Here is a 27,673-nt window from a genome sequence, read left to right on the forward strand (position 1 = left end):
CTGCCCCCCTTTTATTCCAGCCCTTTTATTCCGACCCCTAGATGAAAACACTGCCACACGCTGATTGGCTGAGTGGGGGCTGGAAACAGGCTTTATCCAATCAGCAGCCACACGCCCGCCCCGCGGCGAGCAGAAGCCGGTTCCGGCCGGACTAGGAGACAAACAAGGGAGCTGGGGGGGCGCCGGGGGTGCGTTGGGCGGTGTTTTTGGTCTGGTGCTTTAAACTGGAGTCACAGCCGGGCCAGGAACCCCCAGAGGCATTGCCCCATCGCCTCTTCAGAGCCTTGCCCCGAAGCCCTGTCTCTGGATTGGGTCCCCTGCTCGGCGTTCCGGCTCCCTCGGACTTCCCCTAGCTGCACGCCGGTCCGCCTCGCGCACCTAGCTTAGCTCCCGCACTCCGCTCTCCTCCGGCCCGCTTCGTCGTCCCCAGCTTCTCCTGTGCCTTGGGCACCACGCCCGATGCTCTGGCGCCGCATGGGTCGTCCCGCTCCCGCCACTTCCATTGCCTCCCCACGCAACGCTGCCATCCTGTCTGTCTTGGGCTTTGTGCCCTGAATCCTCGCTCTCCTGCCCCTAGTAACCCTCATCCAGGCGCTGTCTGCGCATTCTGGATCCCCGGACCTCTCTCTATCCAGGCATGGTGTGCCTCTTCCCTGCTCTTCTGATTCACCGACCCCATTTCTGGGTGCCATCTGCCCGGTCCCTGGAAGGTGTCCCTCGGGGATCCCCAAGTGGGAGTTTGGGGCTTGTCTGCCTCCTAGAACGTTGTTTCCTCGGGTGCCACATCCAGACTCTGACCCCCCCGACCGCACCCCGTTCCCTCTCTCCTTGGTCCCCTCGGGGACCTTCACCCAGACCGGTCATCTTGGTGCTCCCTGCTGGAGTTGACCACCCCATTCCCACTGCCCGGCACCACCTCCACCCCCTTACTCCCCATTCCCTGACATCTCCTTCAGGTTAGGGCTCTCTCTGCAGGTTGACGCGGTGGGCAGCGCCGAACTGCAAAGCACAAGTCAGGTCTCCGGGAAAGTGAGCGGGGTCGGGAGGGCTCCAGGCTCCTGCTCTGATAAGCGACCTGGACATGCCCCGAGGAACTGCCAGGGCAGGGGTATGGAACCTAGGCTCTGGAGGTTCAGCTTCATTTGGAGGATCTCCCCCATCGAAGGCACTAGGCCAACAACCTCGGAGGGCCCTCGGTCTCCCGCAGATTCAGCTTGGTCTCTCTGGCACTGCTCTGGGAGCTGGCTTGTCATCCCAGGGCTGTGGGAGACCCAGCAGCCTCCTGCTCCACGTCCCTGAGTCCGAGTGCGCCCCCTGCCGCCATGAACCCACCGTTGGCAACCTTGCTCAGACCACGCTTGACATTGTGGGCTTGGGGGATCCTGGCTGGTTACCTATCCCGTTAATCTCACCCGCTCACAGGGTTGTAACTGTCTCTTGACTAACTTCAATCTTTCCCTCCCTCCCTCCTAGAGCCACCTGCCTGAGGGCTGTCTCCAGGCAGTTGTTCCATACACATTTCTAAACTGTTTCAAACACATCTCTGAAATAGTTCACTTTCTCCACCCCCACCCCCCAAAACTGTTCCTCCCATACTTTTTCAGATAGTAGCATCACTACCTACTGGAGTCAGATACCGTGAACCATCTTTTCAACAAATATTTGTTGGGTACCTGCTGTTATTCTCCCTCTCCTTCCCACCCCCACCCCACCCAGACAATCCGTATCTCATAAGTGCTTATCTAATTTGCCTATGTATGTCTATGACTGCAACTGCTGTTCATCCAGGTTCCAATCTCAGCCACTCAAATCCATCTCTCCACCCAACTCCATCTGGTGAGCTACATAAATCTGACCTCGCTAAAATGCTTCAGAAACTCTTTACCATTTGTCCTGCAGGATAAAGTTCAAGTTCTCCAACCTGACCTATACAGGCTCCTCCCCCACCCTGGCTGACTTAGATGTTCCAGTCACACGGAATTGCTTGTAGTTCCTGCAGGTGCTGTTCTTTCACCTCTGACCCTTAAACATAGTCCCTTCTGGAACAGCACCTCCTCCAGGAAGCCTTCCCTAACTACTCCTCACGATATTCTCCATTATCTTTGTCCACTGATTGCTTTGTTTTACAATTATCTGTTCATCTGTTTGTCTCTCCCTTTTCCCATTGACTATGAACTCTTTGGAGGCACGAACTGTGTCTTATTCAGCTTTGTATTGTATAACCAGCCCTTAACACAGAAGAAAGCACAAAGCTGACGCACAATATGAGTTTGTTGAATGAAAACATGAATAAATGAAGAGGAGAAAGGTGTCAGCTTCTAGGGACAAAGGATTCAAAGCTGGGAGAATGATGTAATGCCAATAATAATGAACCTTTATTGAGAGTCAAAAATTCACTAGGTGCTTTACATACTTTTTCATTTAATCCCTACCATAACCTGGGAGATAGCCACATCTGCATTTTTCAGATGAAAAAACAAGCTTTAAGTAACATTTCCAAAGTCACAAAACAAATATGTCAGAACTGAGATTTGAATCCAAGTCTAATTTGAATGAAATTCTGGGTTTTTGTTTGTTTGTTTGTTTGTTCTGGCCGAGGCTTGTGGCTTGTGGGATCTTTCCCCAACCAGGGATTGAACCCGGGCCAGGACAGTGAAAGTGCCAAGTCCTAACTACTGGACCGCCAGGGAATTCCCTGGGTTTGGGGTTTTTTTCAGTCTTTTTGTCAGCAGTGTTAAAGGCACCACACCAGCACTGCTGGCAAATCATAAAGAAATAAATTATTATGTATAAAATAACAACAAGGATATGTTGCTCAACACAGGGAATATAGCCAATATTTTATAATAACTATAAATGGAGCATAACCTTTAAAAATTGTGAATCACTATATTGTACATGTGTAACATATAATATTGTACATCAACTATACTTCAATTAGAAATTCATAAAGAAATAAAACCACTAAAGTACTAAAAGAAAATGTAGAAGATTATTTCACTGATTTTAAGGTAGAGAAAGCCTTTCCATCTTTCCATTACACGTGACATTAAACCCAGAAGTCAAAAAGAAAAAGACTTGTCTAAATTTAAACTTTTAATTTCTATGGAGAAAAAGAAGAAAGAAACTATAAACAGCATTAAAAGACCAATCACAAACCAGGCGAAGAATTAATATCCTTGAGCAGAAATAGAGACGCAGATGTAGAGAACAAACGTATAGACACCAAGTGGGGAGGTGGGGGTGGGATGAATTGGGAGACTGGGGTTGACATATATACACTAATATATATAAAACAGATAACTAATGAGAACCTGCTGTATAGCACAGGGAACTCCACTGTACAGTAGAAACTAACACAACATTGTAAAACAACTGTATCCCAATAAAAAAAATTTTTAAATAAAAATAAAAAAGAATATCCTTGATATAAAGGCACTTATAAATCAATGAGAAAAAAATGAACACCTCAATTGAAAATTGGGGAAAGGGTTTCCCTGGTGGTGCAGTGGTTAAGAATCCACCTGCAATGCAGGGGACACGGGTTCAAGCCCTGGTCCGGGAAGATCCCACATGCCGTGGAGCAACTAAGCCCGTGCGCCACAACTACTGAGTCTGCGCTCTAGAACCTGCGAGCCACAACTACTGAGCCCGCGTGCCACAACTACTGAAGCCTGTGTGCCTAGAGGCTGTGCTCTGCAACAAGAGAAGCCACCGCAATGAGAAGCCCGCGCACCACAACGAAGAATAGCCCCCGCTCACCGGAACTAGAGAAAGCCCATGCACAGCAATGAAGACCCAATGCAGCCAAAAATAAATAAATTAATTAATTAATTTAGAAAAAAAAAAGAAAAAGAAAATTGGGGAAAGAATATAACCAAATCATCTATAGGAAAAATACAAATAACTTTAAAGATATGGAAAGAAGCTCAGTCTTAGAATAATCATCGAATTCACATTTTAATGATCTTATTTTTTTCATTTTTTTTAGTGATTCAATTTTATATATATATATATGTATATATATATATACATATATATATATATATATTTTTTTTTTTTTGGCCGTGCAGCACGGCATGTGGGGTCTTAGTTCCCTGACTACGGATCGAACCTGTGTCCCCGGCAGTAGAAGCGTGGAGCCCTAACCAGTGGACCGTCAGAAAATTCCCAATATATATACATATTCTTTTTTAAGATTCTTTTTCACTACAGTTTATTACAAGATATTGAATATAGTTCCCTGTGTTATTCAGTAGGACCTTGTTGTTTATATTTTATATATAGTAGTGTATATATGTTAATCCCATACTCCTAATTTATCCCTCCCTCCCTCCCCTTTGGTAACCTTAATCTTGTTTTTATGTCTGTGAGTCTATTTCTCTTTTGTAGATAAGTTCATTTGTATCATTTTTTTAGATTCCACATATAAGTGATCTCATTTGATATTTTTCTTTGTCTGACTTACTTCAATTACTATGATAATCTCTAGGTCCATCCATTTTGCTGCAAATGGCAATATTCATTCTTTCTTATGGCTGAGTAATATTCCATTGTATATAGACCACGTCTTCTTTTTTTTTAAATTAATTAATTAATTAATTAATTTATGGCTGTGTTGGGTCTTCCTTGCTGTGCGCAAGCTTTCTCTAGTTGCTGTGAGAGGGGGCAACTCTTTGTTGCGGTGCGCGGGCTTCTCATTGCGGTGGCTTCTCTTGTTGCAGAGCACGGGTGCTAGGTGCGCGGGCTTCAGTAGTTGTGGCACGCAGACTCAGTAGTTGTGGCTCATGGGCTCTAGAGCGCTGGCTCAGTAGTTGTGGCGCATGGGCTTAGTTGCTCCATGGCATTTGGGATCTTCCTGGACCAGGGCTCGAACCTGAAGTCCTAGACCACACCTTCTTTATCCATTCATCTATTGATGGATACTGATGTTGCTTCCATGTCCTGGCTATTGTAAATAGTGCTGCTGTGAACATTGGGTGCATGAATGATACCATTTTTGATAGTTAAAAAACACAAACAGGACTTCCCTGGTGGCGCAGTGGTTGAAAATCCACCTGTCAATGCAGGGGACGCATGTTCGATCCCCGGGTTGGGAAGATGCCACATGTCGCAACTAAGCCCGTGTGCCACAACTACTGAGCCCACGTGTCGCAACTACTGAGCCTGCATGCTGCAACTACTGAAGCCCGTGTGCCTAGAGCCCGTGCTCCGCAACAAGAGAAGCCACCGCAATGAGAAGCCTGCACACTGCAAGGAAGAGTAGCCCCAGCTCGCCACAACTAGAGAAAGCCCGCACACAGCAATGAAGACCCAACGCAGCCAAAAATAATTAAAAAAAAAAAAGAAAAAGGAAAAAAATTAACATTATAAAAAAAAAAAAAGAAGATACTTAACAACAACAGAAACCCCACAAACAAAAAACTTTTATCTGGGGAATTCCCTGGCTGTCCAGTGGTTAGGACTCTGTGCTCTCACTGCTGAGGGCTCAGGTTCAACCCCTGGTCAGGGAACTAAGATCCCATAAGCTGCTTGGCACGGCCAAAAAAAAAAAAAAAAAACCCAAAACTTTTATCTGTCTGTACAAAGAGTTTAACTTTTTAAGAATTTAAAATGTTATTACTTTAGTTATATTTTGTACGTGCTAAAATAATGAGATATCTCTTTTAACCTATCAGATTGGGTGTGGGGAAATAGATGCCAACATAATTTATGAGAACACAAAGCCATTCAACTTTTTTTGGAGGGCCAATTGGAGTAAATACTCAAATGTTTAATTTTCTTACCCCATAACCCAGCAATTCCACCTCCAGGAAGCTCTGCTACAGAAAACCTAGCACTGATGCAAAAGGAAATGTAGACCAATGTTGTCCACTGCATCATTTATTGTATCAAAACGATTAGAAACAACCCACATCCCCATAGGCAGGGGATGGTTTAAATAACCTGTATTATTTCCACATGATGGAATCCCATGCAGCCATTTTTTATAAAAAGAGGTAGCTTTATATTTACTGACATCAAAAGATAGCCAGGTTATATTGTTAAGTAAAAAAGCAAATTGCAGAACAGTATGTTCTTTTGTTTTCACGCGCACAGAAAAACATTTGAAAGGAAGCATCTAAACTGTTCATGAGATTCTCTGCACACTGGGACAGAGGGACTTGCTCTTTATTTCCTGACTGGCTAATACAAGTATGCGAGGAGAGTATTCAGAACTAGACCAACAGGCATTCCGTGAAAATTAAGTCTGGCCCCTCCTTCATCCCCCAGAATCCTCTGGGGAGAAGAGAAATCTCATTTTTACTCTAGACATGTCTATAATGTTAGTACTTTTTATTTTTAATGAAGAATATTGCCTATTATAATTTTAAATATTCAACCTAGTGAGAAAAGTAAAAAGAACGTTCACTGTAGAAAATTTGCAAATTATTCAAAAATTTAAGAAGAAAATAAATATCTGCCACAATCTCATCTCCCAGAGAAGAATGCCATTTGATGCCTTTCCCTCAAATCTTTTTTATGCACATACATCTTTTTTTAAAAAGTCTGTAAAACAGTCACAAAATAAACACAAAATGGAAGAACTCTAAACATATATTCTGAGGCCAAAAGGAATGAAATTTGTAAAAAGAAAACTTACTTTTTACACGTAGCAGGATAGTGTGAACATGCTCCCATACTAAATATTCTTACACAACCTGATTTATTATGGTTGTTTAGGAACCTTTCATAAGGAATAGCTCTTTAATTAATCTTTTAGCATCAAACATTTAGGTTGTTTCCCATTTCAGAAAAATGTTTTGCAAATGAAGGAAAGAATAGCCTTTGGGAGCAAACAGAGTACAGGACAACAGAGAAAAAGTCCCTGCAGCCATCTCTTTCCCCTTCCTGACCCCATCCCGTGGGGTCTCTGCCCAGGCCTTCCAGACTGACTCCCAGAGCACAGCCAGGGCCAGAGCCAACTAGCCTCCAGCTCTGACACGTCCCGGTGGAAGTGCGGGAGCTCCAGCGTGTCTTTCCTGGCCCTGGGATCTTTTCCCAGCACAAAACACAGTCTAATTTGGGGCAGTTCGGATGCCTAAGCACCATCCACAGTCTTCCCACTCACGAAATTCAAGGTCCTCAGGGCTCTGGTGGCCCAGAGATGAGTACGACATTCTCATACTGGGGCTCCTCCTGCCCTTCCTCGTCAGCCAGCTTCTGGGGATCCTGTTCTAGGGGACCACCCTCAGGGACCAGCTCCTGGCCTCTCCCTGAGCTCTTGATGCCATCCCCTAGCCCACTGGCCACTTCCTCTGGCCCAGTCCCTGCAGACTCCAAGGCCCCAGTCAGCTCCTCACTTGGGGCTGAGCTGGAGCTCTGATTGGCAGAGCCAGAGGCCAGCCCGGGGCTGCCCTTGTTCCGACTCAGGGCCCGGCGTGGAGGCTTGGGGATGGCACTCTTGACCTTGGGCTCTGCCTGGCCTTTCTGGAAGCTACCAAAACGGCGGAGGACAGACCGGACGGGGCCCTCAGATCCCCGGGGTGTCCCTGCCAGCATGTAGATTGTGGTCACAGAGCCTGCACTCTCCTGGACACTGCCCTCAATGGCTTCCACACGTTCAGCCACTGTCCGGCCACTAAGTGGGAGCCGGCGGCGGCCAATGGCTGAATCCCTGGGGCTGGCGGCACCAGGAGGGGCCCCGTTCACTTCTGCTTGCTCTGGGCCTGTGGACTCCTCGGCCTCCTGGCTTTCAGGACCTGGCTGGCCCCCCCGGGAGAGCCTCTTGGGCTTACGGAGAGGGCTGGAGAGCTCCCCCGAGCCTCGGCAACTCTGTGGTGCAAACTTGGTGCCTTCAGCAAAGGAGACCGACGGCCGCTTGGCCCGAGCTAGGCTGGAAGTGCGCGGGATGGCAAACGGCGTGGAGGCGTCCTCAGGGGGAGGGAAGGGACCTCCGGCCAGGCTGGCCTCTGGTGACTCTGCTTGGGCAACAGGGACCATCCCTGGCAAAGGAGACAGAAGAGCTTGGCCAAAGCTGGGCTGGCTACCCCAATCCATCCTGCTTACCCAGCTCAGCATCTTCTGGGAGGCCCCCCAGATGGGGCAAGGGAGAGGGTGAGGATGCAGAGAGGCAGGGGCGGGGCCTATTCAGGCAGATGCTACTGCTTCTACCCTCTTTCCTCACCACCCCCCCCTACTTTGCACTAATGTCACACTCTAACCATGCTAAAACTCCTTCAGTGCCACATGGCCATGTCCGTCTTACCTCTGTGCCTTTGGGTATATTGTTCGCTCTTCCTGAAACATCATTCCCAACTCTCCCTAACTTTCCCTGGGCTAATTGCTACTGATTCTGCCAGGCTCAACTCCAATACCACTAACACCGAGACATCTTCCCTGACTCCAGTCATCCCTCACGTGGCTGGATTCCGAGCCCCGACTTGCATGTCCTCCATGAAAGCACGTGTCACTCTGTCCCACATGTGTCTGATTACTGCCCACCAGACTACAGGCTTGGGGAGGACAGGAATCTATCTTGTTCTTTACTGCATCCCACTGCCAGGAACTGTGAAGGGCATGGAACGGGCGCTTGATACACGTTTGCTGAAGGAATAAAGGAGAGGCTGTGATGAGCAGGGCTGCTCAGGGGCTGAGTGGGCTGTTTGGGGGCTACCTTCTTGGGGCGGCACGCAGTAGGCAGGACCCTCGTCCTCTTCTCCAGACTCGGGGTCAGTAGAGAAGGAGTCGTCCGAGGCCCAGCCAGCCGAGGGCGGCTCGATGAAGCTATGGTTGAAGGGGATCTCCGGATCATGGTGCGAGACTGAGGCGGGAGGGGGAGGCTCTAGGTCAGGCGCAGAGCCCCAGGGGAAGCCCTGTCCCCTTGCAGCCCCTGACCCTCAGCACCCACTTACCTGTCACCCAGGGAAGCTTGTGACTGCTGAGGGAACCGCAGGGCAGTGCAGAGCCCAGGCTGGAGGTCAGTGCCCCCCAGACCTGCAGCTTCATCCTGGACATAGCGGTTCCATCTCTCGCTGGCCTGAGGGCACAGGAGAGTCGTCAGTGAGGGAGACCCCGGTTGGGGTGGGGCGGGGGCAGCAGAAAAGGGCCAGGACCATTCTGGTCCCAGGATTCGTGTGACAGAGTGACAGTGTCTACTTCAGTGACTCTCTATGACTACAGAGTAAAGTCCAAACTACTGACCCTGAGATCTGGGCCTGTCGTAGAGGGCAGCGTGGCTCCAGAGTCACGAGGTAGCTACTGTGGCTCAGACTTCACCTCTCTGGGCCTCAGCTTCCTCATCCGTAAAATGGGGACAACTGCTATCTATCAGAACTTTTTTCAGGACCCAGCACAGTACCAGCTACCTGGTGGGGCTGCCCCAAAATGCAGCAGTGTGTTATTATCATCCCAGCTGAGCCCAGCTCACCTACCTTTCTGGAAGTGGCACCACCTCCAGGAAGCCCACTCTTGTCCCCGCCCCGAAGCTGGAAGTGACAGCTTCACTCATTACCATTCCTCAGACAGTCTGTGCACATGTCCTGGTCTTCCTGTGAGGGGCTTCTCCCCACCTCCAGGCTCTATGCCCCGGGGTTGCGGGGAGGCTACTGGGTCTGCTGGTCTGAGGATGCCCCACAGCACAGAGGGGGACATGATCAAGGGGTAGTGCGTGAACTAATAAGAGCACACAGGACAAAACAAAGAGTCCAGAGAACCGGCCACGGGCTCTGCGCGTGCCAGTGACTAGCTGGGTCACCTTGGGCCTGTGTCCTCCTGGGAACTGAGAACGCTAATCCTCCTGCCCCCACGTGCCCTGCTCCAAACCTCCATGCTGCTGTGAGCCTCCAAGGAGCTGAGAAGTACGAAGAGACTTTGTAAAGGAACAAAGCTCTGTGCAAGGAATATTCCCCGCTTCCCCACAGCAGCCCGCAAGCGCAAATCCCTCCTCGCCTCTCCTTTTCTGGAAAAGCCACATTCTCTGCTAAACCACTGCTCAGGCTTTTATGGCACTCTCCCTTCTGAGGCCTGGTCTCTTCCCCTCCCTGCCCAGAGCTGTCCCGTTGCTTCTGCCTTCTGCCATCCTGGTGCCCGGGGCCCCCTGCTCACGCGTGACTCAGAACCTCCCCCACTGAAGGCTTCTGAGGAGGGCAGAGGGCTGACCTGGTGTCTCCAGGCCACAGCCACTGCCAGCTACCTCGTTACCTCTGACCTACATGTATGACAAGGCCAGCCCATCCCCACCCCTGAAAGGAGACCAGATGCCACCTTGCTTCCACCCATGTCCTGAGCTGTGGAATCGGGAAGGAAGGGGCCAGGGTTCACCTGTCCTTGGGGTCCAACCGGGCAGCCCAGCAGCAGCAGGCACAGCAGGCGATGGCCAGGAGGAGAAGCAGCAGAGGCACAAGAATGCCCGCAATGAGGGCGGCATCCTGACTATGAGATCCTAGGGAGAGCCAGGGACGGGCAACTATTCAGGGCCATCTTGTCTCCCGTACATCACGTCTCATCTCTAGCTCTGAATTGCCTACTCTGGGGAGATTCTGGGAACCTTCCACCTGTGGGTCCCTCCCGCTCTTCTAAGACATGTAGACTCTGCTCAGCCTGGAGGCCCCCTCCTCCAGGCAGCCTCCCCACTGCTCTGTCCTCTCCCGATGGTCCACGGCCTGTTCCGCAAACTCTTGCCCTCAGTTCTCGGGCCTGATGAGACATCCCAGTGTCCAGCCCTGTCCGCTCATTTCCTGGGTGCTAGCTTGGTTTCCCAGGGAACAGAGGCTCTGTCACATCTTCAGGGGGCCCCAAAGCACCCATACAGATTTCAAGTAAAGAGAACATCTCTGAAGAGGGCCCAGCCTCTCTGGCAAGAGATGAGGCCCCGGAGCCCATGTAAAGGGCCACTCTTTCCCCGGTTACTTCTCCCTGTATCCTTCTTTCCACCTTACCCAGCTGGCAGGCCCCAGAGACAGGGTGGCAGTTTCCCTCTGGACATTCGCAGGGAACAGAGCAGTTGTTTCCATGGAAGCCAGATGGGCATGAAGTGTTGCAGCTTTGGGGTGACAGGAGAGACAGGCTGAAGGCTGGGTGAGAAGGCATGGAGGTGGGCAGGGGACAGGGGAGGGTAGATTTCCGGGCACTGCTTCCCACCCCCTGCCACACAGACTTCCCTGGATGATGCCCACGCAGAGTCCTCTGACCTCTCAGCCACATTCTCAGCACCCCTGGCAGTGTTTGGAAGAATCCCTTAGCCCCTAAGCCCATCTTCCAGAGAGACCACCCACAAACTGCCCCCTGGCTCCCAGGCCCCCCAGGGTGTAAGCCACAGTCAGGGCCCGCCTCTCATGATCCTCATCCCTTGCCCACCTGGCACTAATGTGAAATAAGCAAGATGCCAATGGAATCCAGAGACACTTCCTCAGGGTTTGGAGGTCTGAGCCATCCCCAGCCCTGCCCCTAACTCTCTGGGCCTCGGTCCTCTCCTCTATAAAATGAGGTCTCTTCCAGTTGATACTACATTCTATCCTACAGGTGGGAAAAACCTGACATTGGAGATAGTGACACTGATTATGTTTTTACCACCTGAAGACCTTAGGGAAACAACAGTGGGGTTTGGCGCCCTCCTCCTAAGTAGCTTCTAGTTCAGGAGCCAGGCCTTTTAGATTAAGCATCACTCTGACCCTCCTTTGGAAGATGCAGACCCCACAACAAGAGGAATAACTTCTTAGTTATGAGGATGCTGGGTGGGAATCTGGGAGATGGAGAAGCCCAGGAAGGGGAGTTTGGGAAGCAGATTGCACAGAGGCCTGACCTAGGCCCCTGCCTCCTTCCAGGGCCCCAGTCCTCACCTGGGCCCCCAGTAGCCGGCGTTGCAGACACACTCCCCAGTCACAGCATCGCAGGCCCCCTGGACGCAGGTGGGGCAGGTAGAGCCACAACCCTCCCCAAAGGTGCCAATCGGGCAGGGGTCTTCACACCTGAGGTGAGGCAAGGCTCAGAATGGGGAGCAGGGCAGGGCTGGACCCCACAGAGGGGCCTCACCCATCTGCCCACACTTGTAGATTCAGAGACCCAGTTGTCTAGTTTGCAGCAGTGAAGCTCAGGTGCAAACAGGGCCTTGAATTTGAGGCCAGACCCAGTAGGTGGCAGATTACAGATCCCTGGACGAGAAGAGGGCGGGAAGCCTGAGTGGTGAGGGAGCTGGAGGAAAGCTGTGCCCAGGGCCCCATTAGCACCCATCTCTCCCACCTCAGTCTTCCCCAGGAGGCGGGCCCCCAGGGCTGTGTGAATGTGTGCCTTTCGGGAGGGGCAGCTCTCCCTGAGGGAGCCCCTGGGGTGAGGATCTAGAAGGAAGGTATACCCTCACCCTGAGCAGGCTGGCCCCCTCACCTGGGCCCCAGCCAGCCAGGGTCACAATGTCGACAGTGCCCGGTGTCTGGCTGGCAGGCCTCCCCAAGCCGGCAGTGGGGGCACTGCTGCCTGCAGCTCTCGCCAAAGGTGCCAGGAGGGCAGGGTTCGTGGCACTGCGTCCCATTCCAGCCCGGCTCGCAGGACTCGCAGCTGCCTGTGTCTGCAGAGCATGGCTCATGCTGCTTGCAGTGGCCGCAGCTGGGAAGAGAAAGGGTACACGCAGCACTAGGAGGCGGATGGATGAGGCACCCACCCAGGCCGCCAGGGGCCGGAGGGCCTCCCGGTGCCAGCTGGGTCACTCAGGCGGGTTTGAGCCTCAGTTGCTCCATGTTGTACAACAAAGAGGCCGGGCAGACTATCTCTGTGGGCTCTAGTAGGATTCCAGCCCTTTCCTAACCCCTGGTACTGAGCCCCATCCTCCCCTGGGTCCCAGGGTCACCAGGAGCTCCCAGCCCAGCCAGGGAAGCCAAGTTACGACCTCAACCTCTGCTTCCCTCTGCCCAGTGTTCCCCTCCTCCCCTTTTCCCCTTCCTCCATTCCACCCATGCCATCTCAGAGGTCTGGTGTGAGCAGTCCTCAGTAGTGTATCCTCTATGCCATTTTATGCATTATGAAAACGCATAAAGTGTCTGTTTTCACCACTAGAACTTTATCTTACATTTTATCCAGTTTTATTGAGTTATAATTGACATACAGCACTGTATAAGTTTCAGGTGTGCAGCATAATGACCTCCTCACATATATACTGTGACACGATCACCACGAAAAGTTTACTTAACACCCATTATCTCATACGGATACCAAAAAATGAAAAAAAAAGGTTTTTTCCTTGTGATGAGAACTCTTAGGATCTACTCATTTAGCAACTTTTCCAATAAGGTTTATCTTATCTTAATATCTCATTGATCCTTACTTGAAGTTTTTCCCTCCAGAGACTTAATTATCTGGGATCACATGCTTGGATCAGACTCATTAGTAGGGTGAAGAAGGGAGTTCATAAAATCAATTTAGCAGATCCTGACCAGTATTAAAAAAGAGAGAGAGAGAGAGAATAGAAAACATTTCGGTGTACATATGTGTGTTGTCTGGTTAAGTTTTTACTTCAGTTAATATATATCGCATCATATATTATATATGATGGGAGGTAAAACATTTCTTACTGTGGGTGGAACTAGTCAAAGTTTGAAAGCCATTGAGTTTCAGAGGGACCTTGCAATCCTTTTGCCACAATGTTGATTATCTGTTTCTACGGCTTGCTAGTAGTAGTATTTTGTTTAACAGTAAGCGGATGAAAGTGGTGGGCGAGGCTGGACTTTAGGGCGTCGAGGGTCTCTTTTCCCCCTTTCACCCCATCCTTGTTTGTTTCTGCGCAACATTCTCCCTGCGCCCCCGGCTCATCCCCTTTCCCTCCCGTTCGTTCTCTCCCCTTCCTTCTCACGCCCTCCTCCCTTCCTTCTCTCCCGCATCTCCCGTTGCCCCGGCTCACCTGTCGCGGCACTGCAGCCCGTAGCGGCCTGCGGGGCAGGGCAGCTCGCAGCGCGCGCCGCGGAAGCCGGGCGGGCATGTGCACAGGCCGGAGGCGGCGCTGCAGCGGCCGCGCACGCACTCGCAAGGCTGCCGGCACTCGGAGCCCCACCAGCCCGGCCGGCAGGCGCAGCGGCCCGACTCCTGCGCGCACGGCGAGCCGTGGCAGGCGCAGCGGAAGCTGCAGCGGCGGCCCCACCAGCCCGGCTCGCACAGGCAGGAGCCGGTGGCCTGATCGCAGCGCGCCGCCGCCGGGTTGCACTGGCACGGGCGGCGGCACGTGGGCGACCACCAGCCGGGCTCGCAGCGGCACGCGCCAGTCTCGGGGTTGCAACGCCCGTGGGGACCGCAGGCGCACGGGAACTCGCAGCGGTCGCCCCAGCGGTCGGATTGGCAGTGGCACACGCCCGTGGCCGGCTCGCACTGGCCGTGTGGGTGGCAGGCGCAGTTCTCCCGGCAGTCGGGGCCCCAGTACTGGCCCGGGCAGCCTGCGGGGTGGGGGGAAGGGAAGGGGGTCAACGGGCTCAGGGTCAGGCACCACGGATCCTCGCCCTGCGCCCCCTTCCACGAGGAAGGCGGGTGGCGGCCGGGCTCGCCCTCCAAGAGCCGGGTACAGCCTGTCCTCCTGGGGCACAGCTTACTTCCTGCCCCAGACTCTGAACTACACAAATCCTTACCACTGGCCCAGCCTCCCACTTCCACATTCCAGAACACACTTAAAGATCACGAGTGGCAAAGGGCCTTGCCCAGAGTCACACAGAAGTGGGTGTGCCTTCATTCATGCCCCTCCTCCCTCTCACTGGGTTCCCCCACTGTGTCTTCCCCCGCCTGGATGCTGCCCGTCCGCGTCAAAGAAGAAGCCACATTCCGCCCAGTGTCTCCTCTCAACCCTGACTCCTAGCCAGGCTGCCCTCTGGCTAAACTGCCTACCAGCCCCTCTCCCATGCGCCACTTCCTGCCAGAGAGGGAGGACATTCCAGTCGCCCTGCACACGTGCACACGGTGTATGCGGGGGAGACCGAGAATGCATCCATTCTGCAGTTAACGGGGATCCACAGCATCTTTCCGGAAGTTGAAAGGGAAGATGAATGGCCCAGAACTGAACCTGTGGGAGGGCTCTGTGGATGGGATAAAAACCAGATGACTCAGGACATCCCCTTAGAGTGCGTCACTTCCTGTCTCGACCTCAGTTTCCTCAGCGAAGCTTGGAGGGATTCTGGCCCTGCTGTTCTAAGATTACATTCCTACATGCTTTGCCTCCCCTCTCCCCCAGTCCTGCCCGGCAACCTCATCCTTCAGGAGAGACTCAGGACTCACGGGAGTTGCACCGGGCCCCGAAGAATCCAGGTTTGCATCGACAGAGGCCTGGTTTCACACATACCTCGTCTTCCCGGCAGACGTCCAGCCCCTCGCAGATGGCTGAAAAACACCCCACCCAGGTTGGAAGGCCTGGGGTGCGGCCAGGGGACACTCTGCCCCTCTCACTGACTCCCGGTGGCCTGCCCCCCTCAAGAGCTGTTTCCCCAGGGCTGGGGGGCTGGGTCACAGCACGGACCCTAGCTCTAGGGCTCAGGAGGGCAAACAGACCCCAGGAGGGTAGGAAGGAAGGGTCACTGGGCTCTGTCCTCCCTTCTCCTCCGGTGGGGGGTGCATCCTGGCTACTCACGAGTGGTGCATTCTCGATCTTTCTGCCTCCAGCCTGGGCAGCACTGGAGCTCAGCAGAGGGGCTGTGGGGCAGAGAGGGGTCAGCCGGGGGGCAGCCTGGCTCTGCAGGTGGATCACTGTCCCTCTGAGACATGGGGTGCTGCCCCAGCCCCATCGGGCAGGCCTGGCCAAGAGTCACAGCCCCCGTGTCCCCGACCCCTTCCCACTCTGTCCCTGGCCATCCCACCATCTGCCCCCACTACCCACCACCCTCCAGGCTGTCCCTGCGCCCCTCTTGCTTTAGCCCCTCTTTCCTCGTGTCCTCCTCCCCCCCCATCAGACCCCCAGAAGACCCACCTGCTGGCCATGCAGACGTGCCGCCCATTGGGGTCCAGCTCAGACCCCTGGGTCCCCCGAGTCCAGAGCAGCAGCAGAGGGAAGAGGAGCCCCAGCCCCATGGCGGCCAGTGCAGTGGGAGGGCTTGGGTTAGTCTGGCCCCCACAGCTCCCAACCCCCTCCCTGCTTCCTCCCAAGGCTTTTCCTGAGGAAACCAGGCCGGAGGGGCGGGCTGCCATGAGGCACCTCCCTGAGAGGGTGGGCAGGCGCAGAGAGGACCAGACACCAGAGTACTGAAAGGAGAAGGAAGGCCAATGGCGAGGCCTGAGCGGGAGCTTCAGGGGCTGGTCTCAGTCTGGAGGGGGCAGGAAGATGAGGCTGTAAGTTCCGGGTACTGGGATAGGTGAGGGGGTGAGCCATGGATATCCACTAGGTCAGGCTCCCCACTGGAGGTCCGCGCTGGGAGAAGCCTCCCCAGCCAGTGACAACCAAGGGGAACTTCCTGGCAGAGCTGGGCCGGGGCAGACCACTGACAGACAGACATGGAGCAGTTTCTGGGTATCACGGGCAGTTGCTTTATTACATTAGCTTAGGCCATCCGTACAAACACCTGGGAGGGAGGTAGTCAACTCTCCATTTCATGGATGGGGAAACTGAAACTCACAGAAGCAGCACTTTTATCTGGCCCTGGAGGCTTGGCACAGAGATACAGGAAGGAAGGTAGGTTGAGCTCCCCGTCACACCCCGGCTCAGGCCAGGGTTAGAAAAGAGCCCGGGGAGGGCGGGGAAGGAGGGAGCCCTGTCCTCATTTGAGGTCACACTTCCACCCCCAGACAGACTCCGAAGTCAGGCCTCTGGGGCAGCTGGGACCCCAGATGAAGATATTCATCGAGAGCAGAGCAGGGCCGGTCAGGAGTTGGGGGCTGTCAGGCTGCCCACAGGCTCCAAGTGCGGTGGCTGTGGAGCCTCCTCTCCTCCCCGTACCTCGCTGGTAGCCGCAATGCCGGCCTCCGCTTCAGGGGCCTCGGTTTCACCCCGATACCACAGGCCCAAGCTGCGGGGAGAGCCAAGAGGTGCTCTGAGCCTGGATGCCAGGGAGGTCAAGGATAGGGGCCGAAGGCAGGGGGTGCTGTAAAAAGGGGACTCAAGAGGACGAAAGGGCAGCATGAGGCAGGGGGAGGTCAAGGGGCCACCAGAGGAGCGGGAGGGGACGGGCATGCTCAGAGCTCAGGGCGGCTGGGTGAGCAGCAGTGGAGCGGGAAAGGTGGGGTCCCTCCACTCCCACCACATTTGTCCTTCCTCTTCCCCCAACATACAAACTCTGTATTCTGGACTCAGGGGGTGGGGGCTGGAGGTGGTCTCCCTTATCCCTGGAGAGCAGGAGCCATGAGCCATCCTCATCGTCACTGAGGCAGAGGAGAGAGGAGTTGTGAGGGTCATTTGTCAAGGGCCTGAGGGACAGCGGGACTCCAGCTATGTTCAGCCTTCTGTGCCGCCCCCAGGAGCAGACAGGGGAGGACAAAGTGACTTCAGGGCCCCCAAAGCTGGAGAGAAGGAAAAGCAGGGGCGACGGAGGACAACTAGAGGATTTTTTTTCTTTTGGCCGTGCCCCACGGCATGCGGGATCTTAGTTCCCCGACCAGGGATCGAACCCGTGCCCCCTGCACTGGAAGCACGGAGTCTTAACCACTGGACCGCCAGGGAAGTGCCCTCTTGAGGCTTTTATTTTCTAGCCTGACACACAGCAGGCCCCTGACAAGACTGCAGATACAGCCTTACCCATCTGAGAACAAACAGATGCAGCCAAGACAAGAAACCGAAAACTGACTGTGGAGAAGCAGAATTAGCAGGTTTCTTCAGCAGGATGTACGGGGAGCATGGCCGGTGGGAGCAGTGCGATCCAGAGAGAAGGGTGGTGCGCTCAGGATGGCAGGCTCAGGGGGTGACCAGGCCAGGTTAGGTTCTAGAAGTGACTAAGTTAGGTGACAGGCTCAAGGTGTGACTAGATTGGGGTGACAGGTACAGTCTGAGGCAACAGGCTCAGAAGGTGACCAGGCTCAGTGGGAATGGAGGCAGGGACTTACCTGCTCTCTGCTTCCTCTGGGGTCCCTAACATCTTGGCCTTGATCTTCTTTCGTTGCTTCCTGATAGCCACCTTCATGGCTTCGAGCAGAAGCCCGGGGACCCGGTGGTCTGTGAGCAGCTCCCTACAGAGGAGGGGGAGGGGCAGAGAAAAAGCAGTGGGGATGCCAAGAGTAGGTCTCGTCCCAAGTACCTGTGCATGTTGTTCCCCCTTTTGGAAACACTCTGCCTTGCTAACCCCCCGACCTTAGTTTAGATGTCACCCCTCCTAGGAATACTTCCTTGATGGCTGCTGTGACCCTTTGCAATGGCCCACCCCATGTGGAAGAAGTTCCAGGAGGGCAGGGGCTTTGTGATTCTCGTCCTCCAGTGCCCGGCACACGACAGCGTGGCTATATCAATGACCCAAAGAATGAGGAGGGTGAACCGAGGCCTGGGAACAGGTGCAAGTGGTGCCCCCGAGCCTCCCGACCCCTGTCCTGCGCCCTCACCGCTGGAAGTAGGCCAGCTCCTCCTTCAGCAGGAACACGTTGGCTTTGAGCTCATTCCTCTCCTGAAGGATCTGTTCAACCTCCTCTCGACTGAAGCCGCACTGCCCTACCTTGGGGGGGCGTCCTGGCGGCGGCAGCGCATCCACCTGCGGAAGGACAGGCTTGGTCAGGGGGGCGCCTCGGCTGGAAAGGGACGCTAGAGGGTGACTGGCAGGGAGACTTGGGAGGCCAGGGCGCTACAATAGATGCCAGACCGGTGCTCTGGCTGAGACTGGGGGCGGAGGCCGGCTGGGGGCGCACATTCGTGCCACCTTCCAACTTCCCGGTGGCCCTAACTACGCAGCACAGCAAACCTTTCCCGAGTGCCGGACCGGTCCCTGACCTCATCCGGCACTCACCCGGTCCTCATGGGTCTCCGGGGCTCCTGTGCCCGCGGCTGCCGTCTCGGGCTCCTGCCTCTGCTCGCACCCGGGCGCCGCGGCCTGGCCCTGCGCCTGCTCTGGCGCGGGCTCCAAGGTCGCTTCGCGCCGCCGCTCTGATTCGCTCTCGCGGTCCCGCGCGGCGCGCAACTGGGTTTGTACTGCGGCCAGCTTGTGCCGCAACTCCGCATTCACCAGCAGGAGGCGCTGCAGCTGCTCCTGCAACTGTGGGCGGAGCAAAGGGGGCTGGTGGGCGGGGCGCCGGAGGGCCGGGAGAGCCCCGCCCCCGCACGTCGCCCCGCCCTGCCCTCACCGCTTCCGTCTCCTGGCTGCGCTGCCGCAGGTCGCGGTTGTGCGCCCGGAGTTCATCCCGCTGGCGGTCGGTCACCTCCTTGAGCTGCCGCAGCAGAGCGCGCTCCTCTGAGGAAGGGGCGTTCTCAGCGGCGGCCCGCGGGGAGAGGCCCTGAGCCTCCCGGCCCCCGGGCCCCGGCAGGCCCGCACTCACCCTGTGGCCCAGAGCGCAACTCTTTGCAGAGGCGCTCGTTCTCCTCCCGCAGCCGCCGCAGCTCGAGTTCGGCCTGCTGCGCGGATACCTGCAGCTGGAGAGGCCGCGCCGTCAGGGCCGGGGCCCGCCAGCCCGCGGGCGGCTAAGGGAGGGCGCCGTGACTCACCGAGTCCGGGGCGGGCCCCACAGCCGCCTTTTCCAGGAGCTCCAGCGCCTGCACCACCAGCGGCACGAGCCCGGCCGCCGCCTCCGGCCCGAAGCGGCGCGCCAGCTCCTTCAGCTCAGTGCCCAAGGCCCCCGCTAGGTAGTACACGAGCTCCGCAGCCGTCCCCGACCCCGCGGCCACCCGAGGCCCCCAGCAGTGCGCCCCAGGCCCCACCCTCCTGGGCTCCATGTCCCCCGAAGGCGACTAGGGCTGCGACACCCTCCTCCCCACAACTGGGGAAGGAAAAGGCCGACCAGTCCTGGCCCAGGAAGCAGTTTTGGACGGTAGAGGGCGGGGTAGAAGCGACAAGGGAGGAGGGATTAAGGGAAAAAGGCTGGGGAAGGAGAGTCTGAGTGCCCTGCTCCCTGTCCTGTTCAAGCCCCCAAGGTCACAGGAAGCAGGACAGCCAACTTCCAGCCAGGTGTCCAGGAGCTGAGGCTCAGGGCTGTAAGTGGTCACTTTCGTCAAGCCCTCCCCCCAGTGCCCACACCAGGCTCCACCCCTGTGTCTGGAGTCATGGGGCCTGACTTGGCTGCCAACTCTCCAGGCAAGAGGTGAGAGGTAGGAGAGCTGTCACTGGCCTCAACCAGAGGCAGCCAACTGTCCAGCCATGTGCCTGCTTCCAAGACAGATTGAGAGTGACACAAAGCTTAAAGGGCTAGGCTGGGCACCACAGCTGCAGACTGCTCCAACAGATGTTGAAAAGCGGTGAGTGTTTCCAGGTATTTTGGAGGGAAATTGGCAAATGTCATCATGGCAGCAGGAGTGTGAAGGCCCAAGTCCCCTTCAGTTCTCTGAGTTTAGAGTATATTTACCCCCATAGCTCTTGAGTATCAGGGGAGCCTCAAGGATCAGTCCAGCAGCTTGCTGTGAACAAGTCTGGCCTCTGCCATCCTTACACCCAGAATTCGAGCTGAGGGGAAAAAAAAACTCAAAAACTCCTATTTATACAAAATTTATTATACTTTGTTCAGAATTACAAGTCACCACGAGGTCAACAACATAAGCACAAAATAAGAGGAAAAAGGGGCCAAGCTGCTGAATGTCACCAGCTTGTCTGTGAAGGTAAAAGGCTCTGGACTCTGGGGAGTCTGAAGCAGGAGGTGAGGAGACAACTAGGCATAGAGGTCCTCTCGGTCCGCAGAGTAGACCTCGCCCTCCTGCAGGAGAGCAAAGTTGAGGAAGTGGGAAGGTCTGTGCACCTCGTGGTAGAACTCTTTGGGGTTTGCCAGCTGCAGCTCATACTTCATGTTGGGATCATGCCGAACACCTTGGAGTAGAAGGAAAGGGCCAGTGTTGACAAGGTCCACCTGCCTCACCCTGCTGGGTCCTGGGCCATCTCCAAACCAGAGTCCGGCCCCAAGTGCTAAAGGGTGATGGCCGAACCCCAACCCCACCTTCCTGTGTGCCCCGCCACCACCCCGCACCCTGCCTCACATACCCATAAAGTTGTAGTTCCATGAGGACTGGGCAGGGACCATAAAGAAGCCAAGGAAGCGGTCTGACAGTAGCATCTGGACCCTCTCGTAGTGCGAGGGTAGGTAGCCCTTGGGGTTGTTGCCCTTGTCTGTGTTCTGGCGGCCCCATTCATAGCCACTGGGGGTCAGCTTGTAGGCTGTCAGGGTGCAGGAGCCTGGTGTGAAGCTGCAAGAGGAGTGAGGACAGAGTCAGCGCTCAGGCTACCATTCCTGGGCCCTGGCCTGCAATGCCTGCCCCATCGTACTTCCTCCCAAGGCGGCCCAACCCCACCTGCAGGTGATGATAATGGTCTTCTCGCCATCCCAAGATGGGTTGTCAGCCATGATCTTGGCATGGGTGGTGACATCCTGGGGTGACAGCTGGGGGGATTCATTGGGCTGAGTGTGGATCCAACCTAAGGGTTCCATCTCCTGTGGGTAGAGCAGTGAAAAGCTATTTAGAGCCCCGTCTGCAGACAGGAATCCCACCCGTGAGAGTAACACCCCTGCCTTCCCTCCACCACCTTGAGAGCAGAAAGCCCCGGTTCTCCCACACCCCCGCTAACCTTGAGGTACTCATGCTGAGGCAGCTGGCCAGGCAGGTGCACAGTCTGGTGAGTGCCCCACTGTGGTACCATCACGATGCAGCGGATCTCCTTCACCTGGGGGTTATCTGGTGGGCTCACCCCATAGAGGTACCCTGCAATCTGGAGACAAGGGTGTCAAGAACCAAAGAGATTCTTAGTACAAGCCCAGATTTGGGGCTGTCAGCCCTGTGTTTAATTCCCTTCTCCAAGAACAAGGACAGAGTTTCTCAAAATGTGGTCAGAATCTCCTGCATCAAAAACGCCTGGGGGTGCTTATTCAAAATGCTAAACGAGGACCTCATCTCAGACTTATCACATCAGAATCTCTTGGGTGGGGTCCAGGAATCGGCACTGCTCACACATTCCCCAGTTGATTATTTAAGTATTTAAGTACAGTGTCCATAAACAAATGAGCACACAAGCACAGAGCTCATGCATTTCCACAAACTGAACACATATATAAAATCAGCACTCGGCAGTACTTTAAATTTTACATTGTCATGAACAAAGTAAGAAAACTTGTGTTCCTATAAACTCACCCAACACAGGATACTAACAATCTTCAAATTCACCAAACTGAGGCCACAGATTGGTATTTTATAAAATATGATTCTCCCTGATTACTAGTAAAGTTGACCATCTTTTCATATATTTTCCACCTTTAGTTCCTTTTCTGAACTACCTTCATACTCCTTTGCCCATTCTTCTACAGTTATCTTTTATAAAAATCAACTTCTGAGAATTCCCTATTCTAGATCCAAACCCACTATATCTTAGAGTTACGCAAATATTTTCTTCCTGTTTTTAGTTTGTCTTTTGTGGTACCCTTTGTCACGCACAAGTTATTAATTTTGATGATGGCTTTGTGTTTAAGAAGGTTATTCTAACTTTAAGACGATAAACATTTTCTTCTAATACTCTACTACAGTTTAGTATTTTACGTTCAGATTTGTACTCCACCTGGATTTGACTTCTGTAAGTGCTATGAGGCAGGGATCAAGCCTCCTTTTGCTGACTGTTTCAGTATCATAAGGCACGCTTAATCCCACAGATGAAGTGGGATCCTCAAGTGATACAACACATTTATTATATACACATGAATCTGTTTCTGACTATATATCCTCTTCCAATAACTTCTAGGCCAATAATACATCATTTCTCAATTGCCACAGCTTTATAATGTTCTGGTATCTGGTGGGGGCCGAAACCCTCCTCCCTGTTTTGGCTATCCTTGTATATTTACTCATCTATCAATTTCAAAACCAGCACCTCCAGTTCCAGGAAATCTCAGGTGAGTTTTAGGCACATAAAATGCCTGGCACACACTGTGGCCTAGTTGAACAAACATACTCACTTGGGCCCGAAGGTCAGATATGCAGATAAACTTCTTAAGCACATTCTTGGGAAGAATATAGGTATAACCAGTCTCCTTGATGTCATCAGATGAAACATAGATGTGATTGGTCCTTAGGTGCAGGTTGGCGGCAGAAATGGCCCTAAAAACAGGTAGGGAATGTTGGCATTTCTCAACTCAAGCACCTCAGGTAGCATCAGTAGGCCTTTCCATCCTTACCCCTCTTGCCCCTTATACTACCTGACCCTCCATTCAGTCTTAGATGAGAAAGTCTGGGTCTCATAGTTGCTGGTGGTAGAGGTGATGATTTCGTCACCATGCTTGTTGACAGTACGAGTCTGGGTTGCAGTCAGCTGTGACTGTTCCTTGGTCTGCTTCTCAATCTCAGCTATCTGCTGCCGCTGCTGTGATGGTGCCGAGATCTCCATACCCAGGATGATGTCTCGAATTTCTGATTGTGTCAGTGATGCCACATTCACACTGTGGGGACAGTGTGGGTCACACCACAAGGATCCCTTCCCCTTGGTCACTTATGCCCCAATGGCAAGGTGTAACTTGGTGGGACAGGAGAGCCCATACTCTGACCCCAGATAATCTTCAAGTGACACTTGAAGTGTGAAGTGGAAATACACTAATACGGATAAGATTTGTCACATCCCAGGCTGGCCCTGTGCCTGTACACCTTTCAGCCATGCTCAAACCTGCTCAGCATTCATACCTCCCACTTTTCCTCAACAAAAAGTGCCCTGGAACCGGAAAAACTCTCAAAAACGGAAATCCTAGAACAAGTTCTCAATCACAGTTGGTGTGTCCGCACCCTTACTCGGTGAACATTTTTGGTTGCCACAATGACAGGGAAGGAGAGAGAAGGAAGGTGTGTGTGTGTGTGTTATTAGCTGTGGTACCTGGGGGTCTGGGATGTTAGAACTTCCTGTAATGTATGGACAGTAAGGAAATGCCCCGTTCACAATGGCAACAGTGCCTCTGCTGAGGAATAGCGCCGAAGTGTCAGCCCGAGCCCTGAGACACGGACGCTTCCTACACCATCTGAAGACACTGCCTACCTACCTCTCCTCTATAGGCATCTCCAGGACAATTTCTTGAGAAACTTCTGAGCTTAAAATGTTGCAAAAAACCCAGAAGGCATATACTGAGCCACCCATTTTACCCTTTTTGGATCTCTCATCTGTATCCCCACCACTGCTCACTTGTTTTTCTTGCCATAGTCAGCCAAGATAAGGTCCTTGAGCTGCACCTCCACCTTGATCCACTCCTCGTCAGTCAGAGTGGGCCAGATGTGGTGTGGTTCTGTGATCGTAGTCTTGTCTGGCTTCAGGATCACCTTCGCCCGGTCGTTGTTCACATGCAGGGCACGCAGAATCAGGATGAGGCGGGAGAAAGCCTGGGGAGAGATGTGGCAGCATGGGAGGAGGTCAGCTACTTGATGTTCTTCCCCTCTCCTCCATCCTATCCTTTCAGGAGACCCAAGAACCCATTTCAAACCCTACGGTGCTCCCCTCACCATGAGTCAACCTGATATGCAGAGTCACTGGCCCATGCACAGGCTGAAGATGTGAAAATGGCCCCATAAGAGGCCTGTGGGAAAAGCTAAGGCACAGGACCTTCTTGTGACCCCAAACCCACTCCTCTTAGAGTGACCCTCCCTCGTCGTGAGGTGGCTTCATACCGTGTAAGATGAGATAGTCTTGAGCCAGTCATCATAGAGGTTAAAGAGAACCATCTGCGGCTCAGTGGCTTTAAGGATGAGATCCCCAAACTTTTCCACCTTGAGACAAGCCTGGAAGGGGAGCTGGAGCTCTGATCCTTTGATCACAATATTGGGGAAGTCCAGCAAGTGCACCTGAGACAAGATCAAGTCCAAGTTTAGAAACAGAACCAGCAGGTCTCAGCCCTCTTTCCTTCTACCTCATTCACCACCTCTCACCTCCAATGGATCGAGCATGCCTTTCCTGGTGACAATGATCTGCTTGGGCTGCTCCTCCACTGGCAGAGATCGGATCAGGGCAGCCACCTCCTCAGCTGTCTTCCACTTAGCCAACTAAAAAGCAAGAGAGAAGAACATGGAAACTGAGTCCCCACCCTCCCAGGTCAACTAGAACAAAAAATCCTAGTCTTAAAACAATTAGACTATGTTTCTATCGCACACTGCTATTGAATGTTAGGTACTTCAGAGGTACAGAAAAAACGTCCAATGGCCTTGCCCCAAAGGGTATTTCAACCTAGCTGGCCAGACAAAGCTCACACAGTGCCACAAGCTAGTATTTGATTATATACACGCTATGTCAGGGACAAAAGAAATTAAGGCTAAAGGTCATAAAAAGCTGCACAAAGAAAGAAGTCTTAAGGGATGAGTAAGACAGTGATTAACAGAAGAGAAGAGTTCATTCTAGAAGCAAAGACCTATAAAGCAAAGCCACAGAGGTGGAGATGCTCATCAGGGTTTGGGATACCAGGATCCTGGACTGACTGCCAGAGGAACCGTGCTACAGAGGAAGAGGAACTGTGGCTGGACAGGTTACAGGCCAACCAGATATTAAGTATCTAGGAAACCAAAAAGTTAATTCAGCAAAAAGAAAGGGGCTACCAAAGGCTTTGAGGAGGAGAAGAGATTTGGTGAAAATGACATTTTAAGAGTGCTTGTTCCCTTTAGAAAGATGATTTTCCATAGCCCTCTTCAAGATAGGTTAGAGACGGGAGATTCAAGAAGCAGAGACGCCAGCTCGTAGGTAACGAAGGACCTCAAATATTCTTGGACCTCTTATAGAAGAACACTTCCCAAGTTAAGTAATTCAGGAAAAAAGTTTAAATGAGATGTCCTCAATCTTACAAAGAGAGAAACGGGAGATTCTCTCTGTCACATACACCCCCCCCACATACCAAAGAGTAAGAGGCAGCAAGGTTCTACAGCCTCTCCACCCTTTAACATGCTCACCTGCCCCAAACGCTTCTGTCCAGCCCACACAGATGTGTGAATTATCTTGAGAAACAGCTGCCCTGTGCGTGGGTTGAAGATGAAGATGGCCCCATTGATGGGCTTGGTGGTCAGGTTCCCTTCAAAGGTCTAAGGAATGATGACATCAGTTAGCACAGTCTAGACACAACCAGACCGCCTTCCTCCCAATATGCACACACTTGCCCGGCTGCCCTCCCACAGGCATATACAGAGCCCCACACCCGCACGCTGCATCTAACTCTCACCTTATGGATAGTCACTCTGTAGACATTCGTGTCATCCACAAACCAGATAATCTGGTTGGAAAAGAGCTCACCATAGTTCTGAGAGGACAGATAGGGCTCAGTGGGCTCAGATGAATAAAGCTGCAGCCCTTTACGGATCCGTTCACGTAACACATACAAGGCAGGGTTTGCCTTCATGATCTTGGCCATGGCCTGCTGTATGAGGGGCTTGCTGCCAGGGAACCAGTTTCCATAGGCACTGTGAGGGTGGAAGAGGCAAGAAAGGTTAAGACCAGGCTGGCAGTCCCAGGAACAAGGCAAACTGCGACTCTACAGAGGAAGAAAAGGCTGTTGGCCAGGCTGAGAATGAGTGCCTGCTCACGTACGTAGAGGCAGGGAAGAAAGAGTCAGTGACCCCAGTGGAGGAAACGGCCAACCTCACCTCACCTGGGCAAACTAAAAAAACACGTGTATATTAAAGTATGGGGCAGCGGGGAGGGATAAATTAGGAGGTTGAGATTAACGTATACATACTACTACATATAAAATAGATAATCAACAAGGACCTATTGTATATATAGCACAGGGAACTCTACTCAATACTCTGTAATAACCTATATGGGAAAAGTATCCTAAAAACAATATATACATGTATACGTATAACTAAATCACTTTGCTGTACACCTGAAACTAACACAACATTGTAAATCAACTATACTCCAATGTAAAATAAAAATTAAGGGACTTCCTGGTGGTCCAGTGGTAAAGAATCCGCCTTACAATGCAGGGGATGCGGGTTCGATCCCTGGTCCGGGAACTAAGATCCCACATGCCACGGGGCATCTAAGCCCGTGCGCCACAACTACTGAGCTCTCACTCATTCCTTAGACCTTCGAAGGGAACTTGACCACCAAGCCTCTCAATGGGGCCATCTTCATCATCGAACCTCAACTAGAGAGCCTGCGTGCCGCAAACTACAGAGCCCACACGCCACAATTACAGAGCCCACAAACTCTAGAACCTGCGCGCTACAACTAGAGAAAACCCGTACACCACAACTAGAGAGAAGCCCGCGTGCTACAACGAAGAGCCCGTGTGCCACAACAAAAGATCCTGCATGCCTCAACAAAGATCCTGCGTGCTGTGACTAAGACCCGACGCGCCCAAAAATAAATAATAAATAAATCTTTAAAAAATAAATAAAAATTAAAATAAATAAATAAATACAATAAAGTGTGGGGCTGATGAAAAATATCAATACATGCTTCTGAGCCTCAACTTACCTATGCAGGTTATAGGCCAGGTCGATGGCAATGAGCACACCTGTGGGTGAAGGGTAGATACTCATGTTGTCTGTGGTGTAGTCCAAGAACTTGGCCCGGGCGTAGCGCTCAATGTCATGGGAATCATAGTCCCCCCAGCGCAACTGGATGTCAATCCAATACTTCTGAGTGGTGGTGCTGTCCATCACATCCCTGAGGGTGGAAAG

At 52.9% G+C, this 27,673-nt stretch overlaps 3 protein-coding genes across 9 annotated transcripts in view; all 3 read right to left on the bottom strand.

Moving 5' to 3' along the window:
- Nucleotides 1–5,645: 5,645 nt before the first annotated feature.
- Nucleotides 5,646–16,335, bottom strand: SCARF1 (scavenger receptor class F member 1). Of its 5 annotated transcripts, none has more exons than XM_059906758.1 (11): nucleotides 15,908–16,335; nucleotides 15,572–15,633; nucleotides 15,223–15,324; nucleotides 13,868–14,393; nucleotides 12,361–12,579; nucleotides 11,820–11,948; nucleotides 10,920–11,023; nucleotides 10,303–10,423; nucleotides 8,895–9,019; nucleotides 8,657–8,803; nucleotides 5,646–7,985 (listed from the first exon to the last, which is right to left on the bottom strand). In XM_059906758.1, the coding sequence occupies exons 1-11, from the start codon at nucleotides 16,123–16,125 to the stop codon at nucleotides 7,126–7,128; spliced, it is 2,613 nt and encodes an 870-aa protein (XP_059762741.1). In that variant the 5' UTR covers nucleotides 16,126–16,335; the 3' UTR covers nucleotides 5,646–7,125. The 5 variants fall into 5 exon arrangements, with proteins under 5 accessions (XP_059762741.1, XP_059762740.1, XP_059762742.1 ...); XM_059906757.1 differs by having other exon boundaries at nucleotides 10,920–11,047; XM_059906761.1 differs by having other exon boundaries at nucleotides 7,778–7,985; nucleotides 8,657–8,766.
- A 102-nt stretch (nucleotides 16,336–16,437) lies between these two features.
- RILP (Rab interacting lysosomal protein) lies at nucleotides 16,438–20,017 on the bottom strand. Of its 3 annotated transcripts, XM_059906763.1 has the most exons (8): nucleotides 19,550–20,011; nucleotides 19,384–19,477; nucleotides 19,192–19,298; nucleotides 18,858–19,103; nucleotides 18,460–18,605; nucleotides 17,971–18,093; nucleotides 17,203–17,292; nucleotides 16,438–16,940 (listed from the first exon to the last, which is right to left on the bottom strand). In XM_059906763.1, exons 1-8 carry the CDS (start codon nucleotides 19,775–19,777, stop codon nucleotides 16,796–16,798), a joined length of 1,179 nt encoding a protein of 392 aa, XP_059762746.1. In that variant the 5' UTR covers nucleotides 19,778–20,011; the 3' UTR covers nucleotides 16,438–16,795. The 3 variants fall into 3 exon arrangements, with proteins under 3 accessions (XP_059762746.1, XP_059762745.1, XP_059762747.1); XM_059906762.1 differs by lacking the exon at nucleotides 16,438–16,940 and having other exon boundaries at nucleotides 16,958–17,292; nucleotides 19,550–20,017; XM_059906764.1 differs by lacking the exons at nucleotides 16,438–16,940; nucleotides 17,203–17,292 and adding an exon at nucleotides 17,299–17,859 and having other exon boundaries at nucleotides 19,550–20,016.
- A 510-nt stretch (nucleotides 20,018–20,527) lies between these two features.
- Nucleotides 20,528–27,673, bottom strand: part of PRPF8 (pre-mRNA processing factor 8) — a 35,865-nt gene continuing 28,719 nt past the window's right edge. The window contains exons 32-43 of the mRNA XM_059906357.1: nucleotides 27,468–27,659; nucleotides 26,206–26,443; nucleotides 25,940–26,068; nucleotides 24,932–25,045; nucleotides 24,674–24,847; nucleotides 24,195–24,388; nucleotides 23,227–23,466; nucleotides 22,987–23,128; nucleotides 21,612–21,752; nucleotides 21,338–21,477; nucleotides 21,030–21,232; nucleotides 20,528–20,858 (exon numbers count right to left, since the gene is read on the bottom strand). Coding sequence (XP_059762340.1) covers nucleotides 20,704–20,858; nucleotides 21,030–21,232; nucleotides 21,338–21,477; nucleotides 21,612–21,752; nucleotides 22,987–23,128; nucleotides 23,227–23,466; nucleotides 24,195–24,388; nucleotides 24,674–24,847; nucleotides 24,932–25,045; nucleotides 25,940–26,068; nucleotides 26,206–26,443; nucleotides 27,468–27,659 — 2,062 coding nt within the window. The 3' untranslated portion in view covers nucleotides 20,528–20,703. The remainder of the gene's footprint in view (nucleotides 20,859–21,029; nucleotides 21,233–21,337; nucleotides 21,478–21,611; nucleotides 21,753–22,986; nucleotides 23,129–23,226; nucleotides 23,467–24,194; nucleotides 24,389–24,673; nucleotides 24,848–24,931; nucleotides 25,046–25,939; nucleotides 26,069–26,205; nucleotides 26,444–27,467; nucleotides 27,660–27,673) is intronic.

Source organism: Balaenoptera ricei, chromosome 20 (genome assembly GCF_028023285.1).
Source record: "Balaenoptera ricei isolate mBalRic1 chromosome 20, mBalRic1.hap2, whole genome shotgun sequence".
Taxonomy (NCBI): Eukaryota; Metazoa; Chordata; class Mammalia; order Artiodactyla; family Balaenopteridae; genus Balaenoptera; species Balaenoptera ricei.

Coding starts and splice junctions, on each gene's coding strand:
- SCARF1 (XM_059906757.1), bottom strand. CDS start 16,125: ATGGCAGCCCGCCCCTCCGGCCTGGTTTCCTCAGGAAAAGCCTTGGGA. Junction 15,325..15,571: donor AGATCGAGAATGCACCACTC/GTGAGTAGCCAG, acceptor GGTGTTTTTCAG/CCATCTGCGAGGGGCTGGAC. Junction 7,986..8,656: donor CTGCGTGCCGCCCCAAGAAG/GTAGCCCCCAAA, acceptor CTCCTTTGCCAG/GGATGGTCCCTGTTGCCCAA.
- RILP (XM_059906762.1), bottom strand. CDS start 19,777: ATGGAGCCCAGGAGGGTGGGGCCTGGGGCGCACTGCTGGGGGCCTCGG. Junction 19,478..19,549: donor TGGGGCCCGCCCCGGACTCG/GTGAGTCACGGC, acceptor CGGCCTCTCCAG/CTGCAGGTATCCGCGCAGCA. Junction 18,606..18,857: donor CGGAGACCCATGAGGACCGG/GTGAGTGCCGGA, acceptor GTCCTTCCGCAG/GTGGATGCGCTGCCGCCGCC.